Source organism: Scomber japonicus, chromosome 7, assembly GCF_027409825.1.
Source record: "Scomber japonicus isolate fScoJap1 chromosome 7, fScoJap1.pri, whole genome shotgun sequence".
Taxonomy (NCBI): domain Eukaryota; kingdom Metazoa; phylum Chordata; class Actinopteri; order Scombriformes; family Scombridae; genus Scomber; species Scomber japonicus.
The window spans coordinates 9,495,259-9,511,069 of NC_070584.1; the positions used below are offsets into that span (position 1 = coordinate 9,495,259).

At 42.7% G+C, this 15,811-nt stretch overlaps 1 protein-coding gene across 1 annotated transcript; it reads right to left on the bottom strand.

The window, feature by feature from the left end:
* Positions 1–530: 530 nt before the first annotated feature.
* ndnf (neuron-derived neurotrophic factor) lies at positions 531–10,770 on the bottom strand. The gene is made up of 4 exons (XM_053322281.1): positions 10,387–10,770; positions 4,378–4,572; positions 3,854–3,978; positions 531–2,640 (listed from the first exon to the last, which is right to left on the bottom strand). The coding sequence occupies exons 2-4, from the start codon at positions 4,569–4,571 to the stop codon at positions 1,244–1,246; spliced, it is 1,716 nt and encodes a 571-aa protein (XP_053178256.1). The 5' UTR covers position 4,572; positions 10,387–10,770; the 3' UTR covers positions 531–1,243.
* Between the last annotated feature and the right edge of the window lie 5,041 nt (positions 10,771–15,811).

Here is a 15,811-nt window from a genome sequence, read left to right on the forward strand (position 1 = left end):
TTACACAAAAGCAAAGATTACAAGGAGACCATTTGAAATAAATGGCATCCCAGAGCTATAAAAGACTTGTTTCATGTGTGAGGGCAGTAATGAGTAGATCTTTTTGTAGAAACATAAAAATATTAATGGCTCTCCAGCAGAGACAAAGAAATACACCCATTAGTATTCTAAGATTCATTGATTTATTACTGTACATCTAGGAGACTGATATGTTCAAGGATGCCAAAGAAGTCATATTTAGGAGCTTAAGTACCACTAGTGAGGACATCTAAGATCTTTAAAAGTCCTTCCAAAAAATAACTCATCCACAGATTCGGTCAGTTTTTCTTTTCCCACATCGTTTCTGGGATCAAGTTATCATTTTAAATTGTTACAAGTATGGCGTTCTGCTTTTTTTACCCTGATTCAGGCGTCTGAATCTATAAACACAATACGCAGTGCGCTCTTTCATCTTGGAGCCACGATTTTGATGTTAACTGCTTGGCAAAAGAACATGACACCCAGGGTGACACAGGGATTACTTGTTCTATATTTAGTGTTTATGTACATGAATATTGGCAGGACAACTCTGTACATGTGACACACACACACAGCGATACAGTGATAATAACACAGATCTCCAGCACAGAACACATTTACAAGATGGGCTCTAGAGCAAACACTGGCTGAGATACATAAGGGAATGTCTGAACTACGACAACTTCCTCATAAAACTGGAATTTCCTCGTAACAGTTATTATTGTCATCAATAAAAACAGACAATCGTAAAGAGAGACAAAAAGTATAAAATAATTTAAATTCCTTCTAAAACATGTAGTGAATATGCAGCAAGAGATCTATACAATGCGGGTAGCTACTGTATCTCCTCCGGTCAACAAGATTGGAAACTGAAAGGACAGACAAATAATGACAGACAAAAGCAAATGTCATGCAGCAACAAAGAAACATACAAGATGAAAGATGATCTTTGAAATTCTGCCTCCCCGGTGGCAACATGATGTCAAGACGACAAGCCTGGCAACAAAGCACCTCACGCTATGGGCCGCCCTGACGTGCCACGATGAAATGTAAACATAAATATACAGGTTGATATCTCTCTCTACAAACAGTTCAGTCACTGCCACAGGCCCATCAGCTGTGTGAGTAGTCAGTCTGTATACACTCCTTAGTAGAATATCACTTAGAGTTAAATAAACTTATTTAATATATATATTTATAATAGATTTATTCTTTGCAGAGTCATTTAGCAGTATTTCCTTGTTTTCACCAGTTTGCTCTGGTATTTCACTGAGTGACCACTGTGTCCCACCACATAAACGTCCAGCAGGTAGGTCTTGCCTGGCTCCAGACCTGTGATGGTTTCTGTAGTCACAGCTTTCTGCAGGTTTGGGCTGTGGAAGTACTTGCACAGGACCTTTTCTGACTTCCTGCGGGTCTCTGGCCCAGCGCACTTGTTGTGTTCCCGGCGTCGCATCTCCTCGCCGTAATTGTCGGCCACCTCTTTGCGATAAATGCAGTATTTGTTGCGGTCCTGTGTACCCAGCCAGGCCACAGTGGCGGAGGAGCATGTGCGCAGCTTGTCAAAGGCCTTGATGCGCGTATCCTCCGGAAGTGAAGGGAAAGGCTGCTTGCTGCTGGGTCGTGTGGTGGCTAGTATCTTCAATATGGAGGCCCCATTCCTGCTGCCACGCAAACGGATCAGGTACTTGGCTTTTGGCTTTCCCCGCAGCTGGAACTGCCGCACCCCCTCCACAATCTGGGAGAGCAGCAACTTGCCATCACGCCTCACCTGCACCTGCACGGCGTCCAGACATGTGTGGACAAACAGCGTGACCCTCTGGTGTGAAGACACTGGAGCGAAGCGTAGAAACTTGCTGCCCTTTCTCTTGATGAAAACATCCGATACTTTGCCGTCCTTCAGCTCCACTGTCTTCTGACGAGCTTCCTCTTTAGTGCGGGCGAAAGTCCCCACGTACGCCGTGCTGGTGTTGGTGGCAGAATTCACAGCAAAGACATCAAAGTAGTACTGTGTGTCTGGTTTCAGGTCTGACACAGTGAAAATATTTTTATTGCCAATACACACCTTCTGAATGTCCGACGCTCTGGGTTTGGCTGTGTATGCCCGTGAGATCTTATTACTTGTTAGGCCTCGGTCCTTGCCAAAACCGTTGTCAGAGGGAACAAAGCCAAAATGCGCAAAGTCAAACGGGCTAAAATCTCTACCAGGCTTTGGAGCCAACATGAAGGCGTCATCAGTGCTGATTTTAGCTTCGGCAGCACACATGCTCTTGAAATTGTGCTCCTTGTTGATCACAACACAATACTGAACAGGCTGGCCCATTAGAGAGCCCGTTGGTGTAGGCTTCCAGGCCAGGGTAACAGTGGTACGGCCCAGTGCGGTCACATCCATGCGAGGGTCGTAGGGCAGCTCCGGGTATGGCTGATCAGACTCCGGAGTTGTGGTGGCATACACCTTGAAGTTACTGTCTTTCTCTGTGGACAGTATTTCCAGCTGGTAGAGGCCAGAGGGCGTGCTGGTGGCCACATAGGACTCCACATCGTTGCCCTTGTAGGTGAAGAGCTCCGTCCCCTCGTCTACTGTCACCTGCTGTTTCTGTTGGTCCAGAGGTTCAGGCTCTCCTGGAAAATAAAAACAAATAGGAACAACGTGAACTCTTTGCTCAACACTGCATCCAATTTGATATTACAGAAACATGTTGACAGATCTTTAGTTATGCCCTTCACAATATTTTTCTTCTATTTCATTTTTGGCTTTGATGAAAAATCATTTCCAAATGTACAAGAAAATGTTTAATATGTTGATGCTGTGAAGTCATGATGAATCCCTGCAAGCCTCACGGACGATTAGCCCCTGACATGGCAGCCATGTTTTGACTCCAAACATCCCCAAACATCACAGGCCAGCATTCACTTGGCCTTTCCGAGGAAGCTGCGCTACAAAGAGGCGCCTTGTAGCTTCCACGTGAGAGAGACAGTCCAAGCTCTTAGACCGACTTGAGCAAGAAACCATAATATTATGTTTGTCAACCAGAGAGTGTGCTCAGCGGTGTACTAAAAATTAATGCTCAAAGATCTACTCCCACTAGAGACATTAAGCAAAAAGAGTTGCAAAGACAGAAAGAAACTGGCTGAACTATTGCTGCACCATTTTTTTGTGAAGTCAGATTTATACCCATGGCGCTGCGTGTGTTGGGTTCAAATGTGTCATTTTTTTTCTGATGAATTATTTTTCTCTTGATGTAAGGTAAATGTCTTCAATAGGGAAACTACTCAATAAATCATTTTGTTATATTTGATCTGACAAGAGCACAGACACACACATGCAGGTGCTCATGTATTGACATTCAAATATATGCTCACATCACACATCTATGCTCTAAAACCGCCGCTTTAGTCATCTGGCAAGATCTACTGTGCTGAAAGGACGCCCTCCAGATGGAGAAAGTTTTAATGTGAAGCAGAGACCATTAAAAAAAAGAAAGAAAGAAAGAAAGAAAGAAAGAAAGGGGAAGAGGAAGGAAGACAGACAGACAGACAAACAGAGCAGCAGGATTTACCTTAAGAAGACCAAGACAGCTTAAGTAAAGGGGTGTAATGCTTTGATTCAGTAGGTTGACAAGAGTAGAACCCTTCTCTAAAATTATAGACGTCAGCTTGGCCCGAGACAGACATCATAAGTGGTCAGACTAGACACTACGACTGTGACTTAATTAAAACCCACCAAAACACAAAGCCTAACATCACCCTGCAGGTTAATTGTGTGTGGGGGATAGTGATATTTCCACATAACGTGTCATTAACCTCTTCCACTGCTGCCTTATGTCAATTATACCTGATCCCTCTCCGCTGGCCTCTTCTGGCAGCTCTTGCAGAGTGAGTTTCCACTCCAGAGGAGCATCACAAGGTGTCACAGTCACAGACAGGGGTGTGTTGTCTTCTTCCACCACAAAGTAGTACCTGTGAATATAACAGATTAAAGGGGATTGATATGAGCCTCATCATTCATGATTCAACCTAGTTTGATGTGATCCTAAAAAAAGTGTTGTATAAATGCATAAACAGACAATTTGAAGCTGTTATGCTCAAGCAGGCAGTGATATTGTTCTGCTGACCTTGGTCTCTCTCGCTGTGAGCTGACAGACACTCAGTTACACGAACATGAGTTTCTCATCTATTATTTAGTTTTTGCATCAACAGCACAGATCATGTTACAATGCAAGGTCTAATGTTTTCTATCTATTTACAGTAAGTGGCCATCAACAAGTTTAATCTTTTCCTCAGTGACTGTTATTACAAACATAGACTCTCTTGAATTATTGAATTCATTCATTCACTGTTTGTCTGCAGAGCTCTTACCTTTTGGGTGTGTCCCTGAACAGGTAGCCACTGATCTCAGCTCCATCCGGTACGACTGAGGAATCATGGAACATGGACTTGTCTCTGATCTGCATCTGAAAAAGCCCTTCGTCTCTCGTGGGCAGCTTCTGGGCCAGTGCTCCCAGTCCCAACAGCACCAGCAGCACCACGCTCCAACCTTTACACTGCCTCATTCTGCAACACACAGAGAAATGACTCAGTTTTGTATGCAGGTTTATATAATTCCTGTGAAAAACGAGACAGCATTTATCTTTTATCAAAGAGCTATGTCTTAAAATTGAAATGAATAGTTTGGAATGTTAGATGAGAGGATCAATACTACTCCCACAAGTGTTAAATATAAAGCTACAACCAGGAGACTGTTAGCTAAGCATAGCATAAAGATTGTAAACATGAGGAAAAGGGGAACCCAGCTCTTTCATAAGGGTTTGAAAAATCTGCTAGCCAGCTGTGAAACACACTAATTAACACAAAATGGACAAAAAAACAAAGCATTAAAAAAAACGACATGATTAAACAAACGAGGTGTAACATGTCAATTATTGAGCTTCAAACTACTGGTATACGGATTATTTTCACCTTTGGACAGAGCCATCTGTTTCCTATTGCCTCCATTTTTAATACTAAACTAAGCTAATCTACTCCTAGCCTATAGACAACAACCAGTCTCACGTGAAAGCGAGTGAGAATACTTCTCAAAACACCTCACACAGTTTGTTGTTTTTACAGTTTTTACAGTTTTTTTTTTTTTTTTTTTTTAGTTTTGTGCAACTATTGGGATTTTTTGTTTCTTTTTTTTACCTGAAATTCTAAAAGAGACAAGCTAGCTCTCTCCCCCAGGTTTTGGTCTTTATGTTAAAACACGCCAAGCTAATCAACCACTGGCTATAGCTAGACTAATTTTAACCGGACATGAGAAATAAAAAATGTCTAAAAATTGCTTTAATGCCCATCAGCAACGAATATTAATGGGTCATATAAGTTACCATTTATCCAAAATGTCTATTTTTTGCCATGAAAGTTCTGAATAGCTCTTTATTTTCATTCTGGCACTGGCTAAAAATACAAAACTCTTCCTAATGAGTTAGATTTGGCATTGCCTAGTTTTGGCAACACAGTTACAGTGTTTTTAGTAGAGTTCTGCTTTACTCATTTTCAGCTACATGTTTTATTTCATATTAAAATGTATTTTCTTGCCTCCTTTTCCTTTTAGTTTTAGCCTTAATTAACATTTAAGATTAAACCTGGCTGGCAACACAGACACCATCTGTGGGTGAATCAATGAGTGAGAGACAAAAAAGTAAAGGTGGAATGAATGAGTAGCCCAGGCCATAGTGAAGAAGGAGGGTTTAGATTTAAACACAGATGCGTAAAGGAAAAGACATTGCTCTATGCTCCGGGGAACCACACTATTTCATAAACCACTTAATATAAATCTCTGAATCCATGTTGTTTAAGTTTTATTGATGCTAATATAAAAATGCGTGGTGCTGCAGTCCACAGATGGAGCTGAGGTGCGGCTGAGAGCCTCTCACGTATCCCCTGTCTATTGATTTTGTCCCATTGATTGCAGCTGATGGGAACGCCAAATCCCTAGTGATTTAATCAGTGTAATGATGGCAGATTAGCCAGATACTTTACTGCCATTTACTGCAAGGGAGATGGTGTCCTTTTAATGACCCCTCTCTCTCTCCCTTTCTGTGCTCACCCTCATGTCTCTCTTTGCCTTGATCACAGTTTTTTCATCAACAAGTAATCTCTTTCCCTTTTCACACTTGTTCATCCTTCCCTTCTATTTAATTCTATCCACTTCTCCTCCTTCATTACCGTCCTGAACAGATAAAGACAAGTAAAGCCAGAGTGGCTAGGCCTGGACGAAGAACCACTACACCACTACTATACAAACATGGCTTCATTTATGTATTATCGCCCTTAAAAAGCACAGGCAAGCAAAAAGTCCTTGACAGCTCCTGTCAGTGTCTCCGTCTCTGCTGTTGTCTGATCCCAACCTCCCGTCGTACCGCCAGACTTCAGAGAGCAAAACGAAAGCCGCCTAAGTGGTACTTTGAGGTTTGACTCACACAGAGAGTGGAGATCCTTATCGCCTCGGCTTGTCTCATTCCACTTCAGAAGCGTGTCAGTCGGAACAAAGACATGTCTATTAATACTCAAGACAGCTCTGAGGTGGTATGTACAGAGCTGTTCAGAGCTGTCTTTCATTCCAACATCCCCAAACACCACACAGACACAGCGAGGGCCCCGTCCCCAGCCGCTCTGTCCCCCATACTGATGTCATTACACATAATGTCTGCTATCACTCATACAGTAAGAGTTTTATCACCACTGTCATTAGCACATTTGATGTGTGCCTTCAGTGTGCCCCTCACATGTGACACCGCTGATTTAAACCCTATGACTGAACCTAACAGCATTTTCTCCCACATGCACAGAACCACTCTCAGTCTGTATTCACAATATACTGCAGAGCGATGATATCCGAATATTGGAGCAGTTGTGTTGGGTCACTGCGGTTGCATGGACCAGCGCAGAGTCAACATGGTGACACAGGCTGCGCTGGATCCGCTTTTACATGCGGGCCTGCGCCATTCTCATGCCACAGAGCTCCCTTACCAAAATAACACATCAAAAAAAAGCTGCATCTGGAACAAATAAAGCCTAATGTTTAATTAGAATGAGGGAGAATGTATGATTGCAATTTGAGGACGGATAATTTAAAGGCACGGTCACCCGCAATCGTGTCAACTTTGCTTTTGCTGTTGCTTTTTTATCTGTTTATTTATACATTTATAGTTTTTGTTTCACTTTAAGTGGGATTTGCACTCCATCTTGGGTGGAAAATGTCTTGTATATTCTAATTGGCAAGCTGTGGAGTCTAGAGAGCTGTGACATGAGATTAGGGACAAATGCAGTGCCATTTCTAAACAAGGAAATAGTAATGATCTTCTTTCCCATGGCTGCCTTTGGTACATCTACATTATCCATCTATGACAGGAAGAACACAAAAAAAGACCCTGCACCCTTTCTATCTTTCCGTTTCTGTGTGATCTGAGGAATGCCATCCCCTCATTTGAATTTCTACTATAACAGCTTTGACCCTGCTCTAATTTAAGGTCATTACAAGCAAAATGGGAAATCGTGTGCAAAGCCAAAACAAAATGTTCACACTGCATCTCCCAGATGGGCTCCATTTTTTTTCAATGACATCACTCGGCTGCAAAAATTACAATCATTCACAATCCACTGATGATTAGAGCAAAAAAATATCAATTACATGCAACAATTTCCATCCGCGCACCTGATCAACTGTACGAGTGTGAGTGTATTTCCAGCAGGAAAAAAACAATTATAAGCACGCTACTTCCATGTATGGAGGCATTTCTGAACACAAAGCAGAGCACATGCATGTACAGCCTCTGTGGTGTGTGTGTGTGTGTGTTTGCATGTATATATCCTCGATCATGTGCACGAGCACCAAACTGCCCCTGACCTCCCCTCTCTCCCCTCACTTTGTTTAACCGGTCTCCCTCCTTCCCTCCAGCTCCTTGTCAAGACGGATAAGCCTCCTGCCTGCTGCCACATGGAGCTCATTAACAGAACGGGAGGGAATAAAAGACAGTTTAATTTCAACACAAATAAAGAGACATTTCGGATTCCACCCAACAAGACGCCTGGCAGGGCTCGCAGGACCTGAAGCCTCTGTGTGTTTTCTTTAAGGAAGTCTGAAGGCAGATTTATGGTGGGTCCTCAGTAGCGAGCTCCATCACTGCTGTCACTTCAGGGCCAATGTGGGGATTGGAGTGAGTGGAGTGTGTGAGGGGGCTGAGAGGGGAGCCAAGGATGGAACCGCACAGGACCTGGACCTGTTCTATAGGCAGGCCAAACCAAAGCAGGTCTGGTACTTTTGGACAGCTTAAACAGCTCATTAATGAATTGGTAGAGACTGTGGTAAGGGCTCCGGTCCAAGACTGGAGATTTTTATCTGCTGTGTAAATGTGTGTCCATATATTAATGTGTATGTGTCTGACTGTGTGTGTGTGTGGGTGTGTGTGTCCAAACCATCACATTCCTCCACTCCGCTCTGTGTATAAGTCGAAATCATCATCACTCAGGACCTGTCTCCACGCCATCCACAACATCACTCACAGTTTGAGTTTCTTGAACTATCCGCATCATCAGAGACACGAAAGCTGGCACAATAGCATGATGGAAAAGGAGAGCCCAGTTTCCTCTCCTTCTCACCCTTCCCCTCCCTTCCTGCTTTTCTCTATAGTCCCATCTCCGAAGCTTGCATTTAGCACTGCATCCTGGAATGTCTCTATGAGGAGGGTCAGGTCGCAGGGCTGCTTTCTGTGCAAAAAAAAACGAGCCTTTCACATAGAATTTGAAGGGGGGGGACTGACTGATGTGCTGTTGCATTGTGGCTGCAGGGGTGATTATAGATTACAAGAGAAAATGCCCCATGGGAAAGTCACCCACCCACTGCCCATCATCCAGGGCACAGGCCCGCGTCGTGGGAAATGAGTCAATCATGATCCGTTATGTTGTGTTTGGGCAGAGAGGGGAGCAGTGAAAGCCTGTTCAGCAGCCAGTGCTTGTGTCCATCTGAGGGAGCATAATGAGGGGCTTTGCGAAATGAATGCGAACGGGGGAGACTGGGAGTGGGTGTGGATATGATGAATAATTTAACAAGGAAATAAAAACTTGTATGCTTAATCTTTCACCGGTGACTCTGGGATATGTGACATCCAGCGCGGACAAAAGGCAGCGTGGAGGAGACTGTATATACACCGACCGCAGCCTGCTGTCACTTCTCTAGACGCAAATGGTTACAGCAACACTGGCAGAATTCTTTCAGCCAGGAGTTTTCATATGCAAATCACGATTTAGTTACGGTATGCGACGCAGACCTTCCCATTTTAAGACTTTTTTTTTTTTTTTTTTTTTTTTTGTTCATGATTCATTCTCCTGAGAAAGTAGAAGGGAGGCAGTGTGGCGTCACCCCGCTACTAAATACAGTTATTCAAATCCCCGCTCCGAGTATGTCTCTCATTAAGCACCGACTGAGAGGAGGAAAAAACACACACATACACACACACACACACACACACACACACACACATCTCTCACATGGACCGGATGAGGAGAATCAACTCCACAACATGAGCTAAACTGTGATTAATCTGCCTTGATTCATTTGGATTAAAACAAATGAGGCGAGAGGGAGTCAATTATATCCCAATTCTCATTGATAGGGAAAAAACTAGTTCTCCATCAAGCGCAGTCCGGGGCTCTCACAGGTGCGTAAAAGCACCCATGGGTGACAAGGTGAAACCAACGTGAACCAAAATCGCACTCGAGTAAAAAAACAACAACTGTGCAGCATTTTCTTTTACACTTTGCAGCTAGAATTGCGCATGGATACCACACATAGCGCGGGGGCCATAAGAAATACTGAGCGTATTGATAAGTCGCCTTTATTGGGTGCTGTGTCACCCCTGGGAGCATGGGAACCTTTCGGCTGCACAAAAGCAAAAAGGATTTTCTTAAATTCACCCGTTTAACGGTTCTCGTCTGTGCCGTACTATATGCTGTGATATACAACCCGAACCAAAACAACCTTCAATTAAAAGAGCATGCGAGTTGAGGCTTGATTGAAATGTGTTTGAAACTTTTAACTTCCCGGAGTTGTAAACCGCAAAACCTCTTCCCCTCTCTCTGTCTCTCTGGCAGGCGTCTCAAAGGCACTTAACTCGGAGAGGCCGACTCTGAATTTATATGGAGCTTTTATGCGCACCAAAAAAGCTTAAGAAAAGTTCAAGAAAGAGAAGGAAGTTTTTTTTTCTTTTTTTCTTAGAGTCTGCAGTCAGATCTAGCTAATAATTAAAGAGGCTCTGGATCAGACGCACCACTTCACAGGCAAACTCATACCATAAAAAAATAGATAATTTATACAAGAGATAATCTTACCTTTTGGAATATGAAACGACGAAGTTATCTGAAGGATGCCGCTTCTTGTTCTCAAAACCACTTTGATATCACCAAGATTTTTTTAATTAAAAAAAAAAGTGTCTTATCGCTAAATAAGATGCGATTTAAAGGAAAAATCAAAACACAAGTCGTCCTCTGCAGTGTCCAGTAGTTCCCCTCAGTTTTTCACGCCTATTGTTGTTGCCTATCAATCGGATTAGGCGACTGCTCTGGTGCGTGTTTGCAGTTTTCTTGCGGATTTAACTGGTCTCTAGTGGGCAGGAGTGTGTGTGAGTGTGTGTGTGTGTGTGGGTGTGTGTGTGTGTGTGTGAGTGAGTGAGTGAGTGAGTGGGTATCCCGAGTGCTGGCAGTGCGTCCCTCCCCTGCCGCGCCGCTGCTATTGAAACCTCCACTGGATTGGAGGCAAACTGGTGCGAACTTCTTCTTTCCTGCGCTCCCTGTAGGAAGACACTGAACCAGCCCACTTCTTCAGCACACCACAGAGGGGGGAAAAAAAACAGGGACCAAGACTGGCCCTCAAATTCTATGCATAGACTGAAAGGGGGAGAAATCTGGCAGACACATCACCTGAATTCTCACATAAAGTCTGAATTTAAACTTTACATGAAATGCAGTTAGGATTTAGAGGAGACTATAAGGTGAGTATTGCTGCAAAGAAAGCGCTCGCATGTCACCAGAGCATAAATCTAACGTATTGCTTTCTTTGGAGCGGGGTTCCCCCTCATACTTTTTATTTCCTCGCTGTTTACTGTGATGCTCCCTGGAAATTATTACTTTGGGCAGTAGCACCCTGTAGAAGTCACGCAACCCTCGGGGCTACAGTGTGTAGGCAAGTTTTATCACGGGCCCTGACAGCTGGATGTGGAAAACACGATCATAATATGCAGAGCCACTTTGATGATGACAAGAAACGCGCAGAAATGTTTCGCAGAGCTGAATGTGGCGCAGTCAACACCAAGTTGCTGATCAACTGTGGAAATTCCCAGTGAGACAGTGAGTGCTGTTGTCTTGAAGCCCAGGGAGGCAAATATTTATCCAAGATAAGACCCATTGACTGAACTCTGTCTGGGGTCTGAATTGCCCCAAATTTATGGCTTGATGGGGGGTCCATGTCTAATCTAGATTTAGAGGATGCTGCCGTTTCCTGCTGCGTCCTCCCTAAAAGAACCGTGTTTCATATTACGTTGTGGCAAGATTTTCACTCATGACGGGGTCCAGGTTGCGTTCAGCTTCCTGCAAGATCATCTAAAGCATCTTCATCTGGGCTACAACCAAATGAAGATGAGTTTGCATGATGTGTTCGCAATGACACATGAAAAATTATCTTGTCAGCATTTGAAAAATGTGCCAATCACACTTTTTTGATAAACGATTAATGTTTAGAGACAGTTAGTAAATTAAGGAGGATAGAAAAAAATTGACCAATAAAAATGATATATTCCAAAAACATGTTGATGTTTCCACTAAAATGTATTTTAAAATAATTCTTCAAACCTGAGATTGGCCGTTCATTGTCAGTGATCGCCAAAGGTTAGCAGACTGTTGTACTGTGAGAAACTGGACAGCGTTGGTACAACAGCGTCATCTAGCGGCCGCTCAAGAACAGAGTGAATTATTCACTGAAAAGAAAAAAGGAAGATTTTGTCTTTATTTCTGTATTCAGCATTTACATAGAAAAGCGTAAAGGTCAAAAGAAGATAGGATATACAAAGAGAGAGACAAAGAGTCTTTAAACCTACACACTCTGTCGTTCATCACAAACATTTCCTATTCAGCATGATTTAGAGTGAACTTCAGATTAAACCACAGTCTGTGTCTTCATTTGTTTTAAATAGTTTGACAAAGGAGCACTGATATATTTACACATGTAACCTATACACACAGGTGTTTGCATGTGTTTGTGTGTGCGTGCGTGCATGTATGTGTGTGTATGTGTATGTCTTGAGGGGGTTGAGGGTTATTGATGCCTGGGTTCATGATTAGTGCCGCTGTGACTTTCACATCCTTGGGATTAAAATAGATGCCAAATTGAATCTGCTATTAGCCACACCACCAAGCTGTGAAAATGAATCCACTCTGGGGACATGTATACTCACAATAACCCAGACACACACACACACACACACACACACACACACGCATATACACTGACCCAGCTACATGCCAGAATCTTGAAAATGTATCCACACCAGGGACAGTTTAGTACAGATGGAGGGTGGAGGGGAATAAGGAGGTGGAAAACGCTCCTGTAACGCTAATCCTTCTGCACTGTTTCAACTCCACTGCAGAGACCAAAAGAATCTTATTTTAACAGATTTATAGAGGAAAAGTCACACAAAATGCACATTTTTGACCTTGAGGAAGTCAACTGAGCCGCACGTGTTCTTTTCTATAACACCCTGTTTCACATAGTTACACACTATACATTCACATCTGGTACTGTTGAACAGGTTCACTGAAGCTCCGGTGGACGCAGCTGCCTTGCTGTGGTGCATATTTAAATTTAAAGCAATATTTTTATTTCTTAAGAATGGGAACTATTCTAATAAAATCTAAACCTCAATTTGCATTCATTTTCATTGGAACTACTTTCTACTGAAGAAACAGTCTCCATGAGAACAGCGATTATCCAGATTAACTGAGGCATTGATTCTGGGAACAGATGTTATTGTTGAATTCATACATTTGTGTTGCTTTTTGCACCACAAAATAAATGTTACTCACCTCTTGGGTTTGAGGGCAACAGGAATGTGAGAGATCTCCAAAAATGGTCAAATGAAGCCAAAAATATACCATAATAATACCAACCCTTTATCTGAGTGAGACAACCCAGTTAACTACAGCAATGATTAATGGTTTGTTATCAGTGTGAAACATGGAGATTGTGGGCCTGACTTGTTTGCTTTTGGATATCAAGTCACCCATTGAACCAATTTTGTTTTCCATTCTGTTTGTTGAGCATTATCTTGTAACAATAGCTGATGGTGTTCCCTTCCATTTCCAGCTAATAATGCGTGAGATTGGTGATTGCTAATGAAAAACAGATCACCATCTCTGTAGTATTTTTGGTCTTGAAGATGTTTTCATGTTAGTCCAGAACAACAGTTGCATACTAAGTTTAGAAACCATGATGCACTGGCATTGGTGTGTTTGCTTTGGAGGGGGGGAGGCGAGTCTGTCACTGACTGTGGTCTCACCTAACTGATCTTCTTACATTTCCCCCAAAAGCTCAGGTAATTCATTAATGCAGGGAGGATCTTATTGGAGTGAAACGCAGTCATACAGTGTAATGCTGAGCAGAGCCTGGAAGGTATAATCTGCATCACTCACCTCATGTCCGTTTAATGCCGTCTGAAAGGCTTTTCGTCACAGCTGGAGGAAGAAGGAGGATGAGGTCTGCCTTTTAGCGGCCTGCCTACCTAATACTGAGTTCATCATTAACTCAGAAGAGCTAAGAGCCTTCTCCACTCTGTAAACATTTCTCCCCAACATTTTTTTCTCTGTTTTCTCTTCTTGAGGGGGGCAGGGAGGAGAAACATTGTGCGAACTCTAACCTATTGCTGAAGATGCTAGAATCTTGCCATCTTTTCTCATAGATACACTGGTCAAAATAAGCAGTTTGAACACTGGGTTACACTGAAAGCATCATCCCTAGTGAGGAAGAGTAGGAGGAGAGACAGAAGGTTACAGTTCAAGGGAAAGAATGAGGGAGGGGAGGACGGTGATGGGAAACTAAGCTTTGATAAGGACATCCTGTCCAAGTTTTACTCCAGCGTGTACCCACCTGGCCTTCAACAGATACCTCTGTCAACTAATACAACATGAACCTGTGAGTGGAGATAAGGCAGGCCTCCAGGGTTTGTTACTCGAAGCCATTTTCTTCTGTCTACTTGGGCATTTTTATTGTCTTGTTCAGTTTATGTGGTTTAAAGCCCCATTATGTTGCAGAGATAAACACAGATAAACATACAGGGCTTTTGGGTGATACCAGCGGTTCAGCATTTCTAAAATTAGCCTGTAACTCACTCATCCTCTCCTTTTCTTCAAAAGCTCTTCTGGCTCTCGATAGGGGGAGTAGAAGAAAAAAAAAGAAAGACTAAAAGCCACAATTGAAACCAGATGAAAGAGGACACCAGTGAAGAGCACATGTCGTGTCAGCGTCTAACTTCCTCTCATTATCCAATAAGAGAGCAGTGTGTCAGTGTCCAACTTCAACCTATTATCCAGTGCGGCAGCGGCATGTCAGCGGTGCCCAGGATACTCAGGGGACAGGAGACATAAACATTGGAGCAAAGTTTAGATTCAAAATCACACACGCCGAGGAAGATTCAAACAGGAATCTGTGCCGAGGCCTTTTTAGTGAAACTCTAGAGCACAGCAGCTCCAGGCGTGGTATGCCGATTGTAAACACTGCCGCGAGAAGGCAAGTGGAGGAGACACTGCTCTCCCCACTCTGCCTTTCTGTTTACAGGCAAGAGGAGGACAGACCTACAAAAGCATTACATCATGTGTAACATATTACACAGCTGATATTCACACATGCCTATTATCCAGAGATATGTAAACACATTTCTACATTACCTTAAAATCAGTTAATCTTATTATTTAATCATTCATTGTTGTAATAAGAGTGCTACAAAGATCAAAATACTCAACAGGCTGAGAATTTTTATACTGTAGCTCTATCGTGAGACAGTGAGGTGTGCTCTCCAATATAACAGCTGCACCCACAAAGCGTGCAGGGTTCATAGTGTACATGACAGTGTAACAAATGGCTCCGGCACATGCTTATCCACCTTGGACAGTTAGGAATATATTTATGCTTTGGCAGATGCAGCACAGCAATGCAATGTTAAACTCTGAGTTCTGCCACTTGTTTGACATACGCAGGTTTTGTAATCGGAGATGTGAATATGTAGACAAGATAAGTATATAAATAAAAGAGGAATCGATTTGATCTCATGGAAAACAAACACGTAGAAGGGGGGTGACGAGGATGCAGACAGTTTTGAAATGAAACTGGAAGAAGTTGTAAAGCTGTCATGCTTTTCAACTTGCTCAATACACAGATAGAAGAAGCAGATGAAGTTGGATGATTGCAGTACTTTTCACACGCGTTCATCTGAAAGAATATTTACTGTATGTTACAAGATGTCCATATTTGTCTTTTGATCACTAAGTGGTTACTAAAAGGAAAACAAATAAGGGACACAGGTACACATCCACTCCATTCAGTTATTTGAGGAAGAACTTCAAGTCTCTAGAATGTATTTTTCACTTATTGATGCTTCACTTGCAACTATAAGAAACACCAATATCAAGTTACACAAGTATGATGTGGAAACGTGAAGCCCTCAGTGCACAAACACTTAGAATGGACTGTTGATTAAAGTAAGAGGCATCT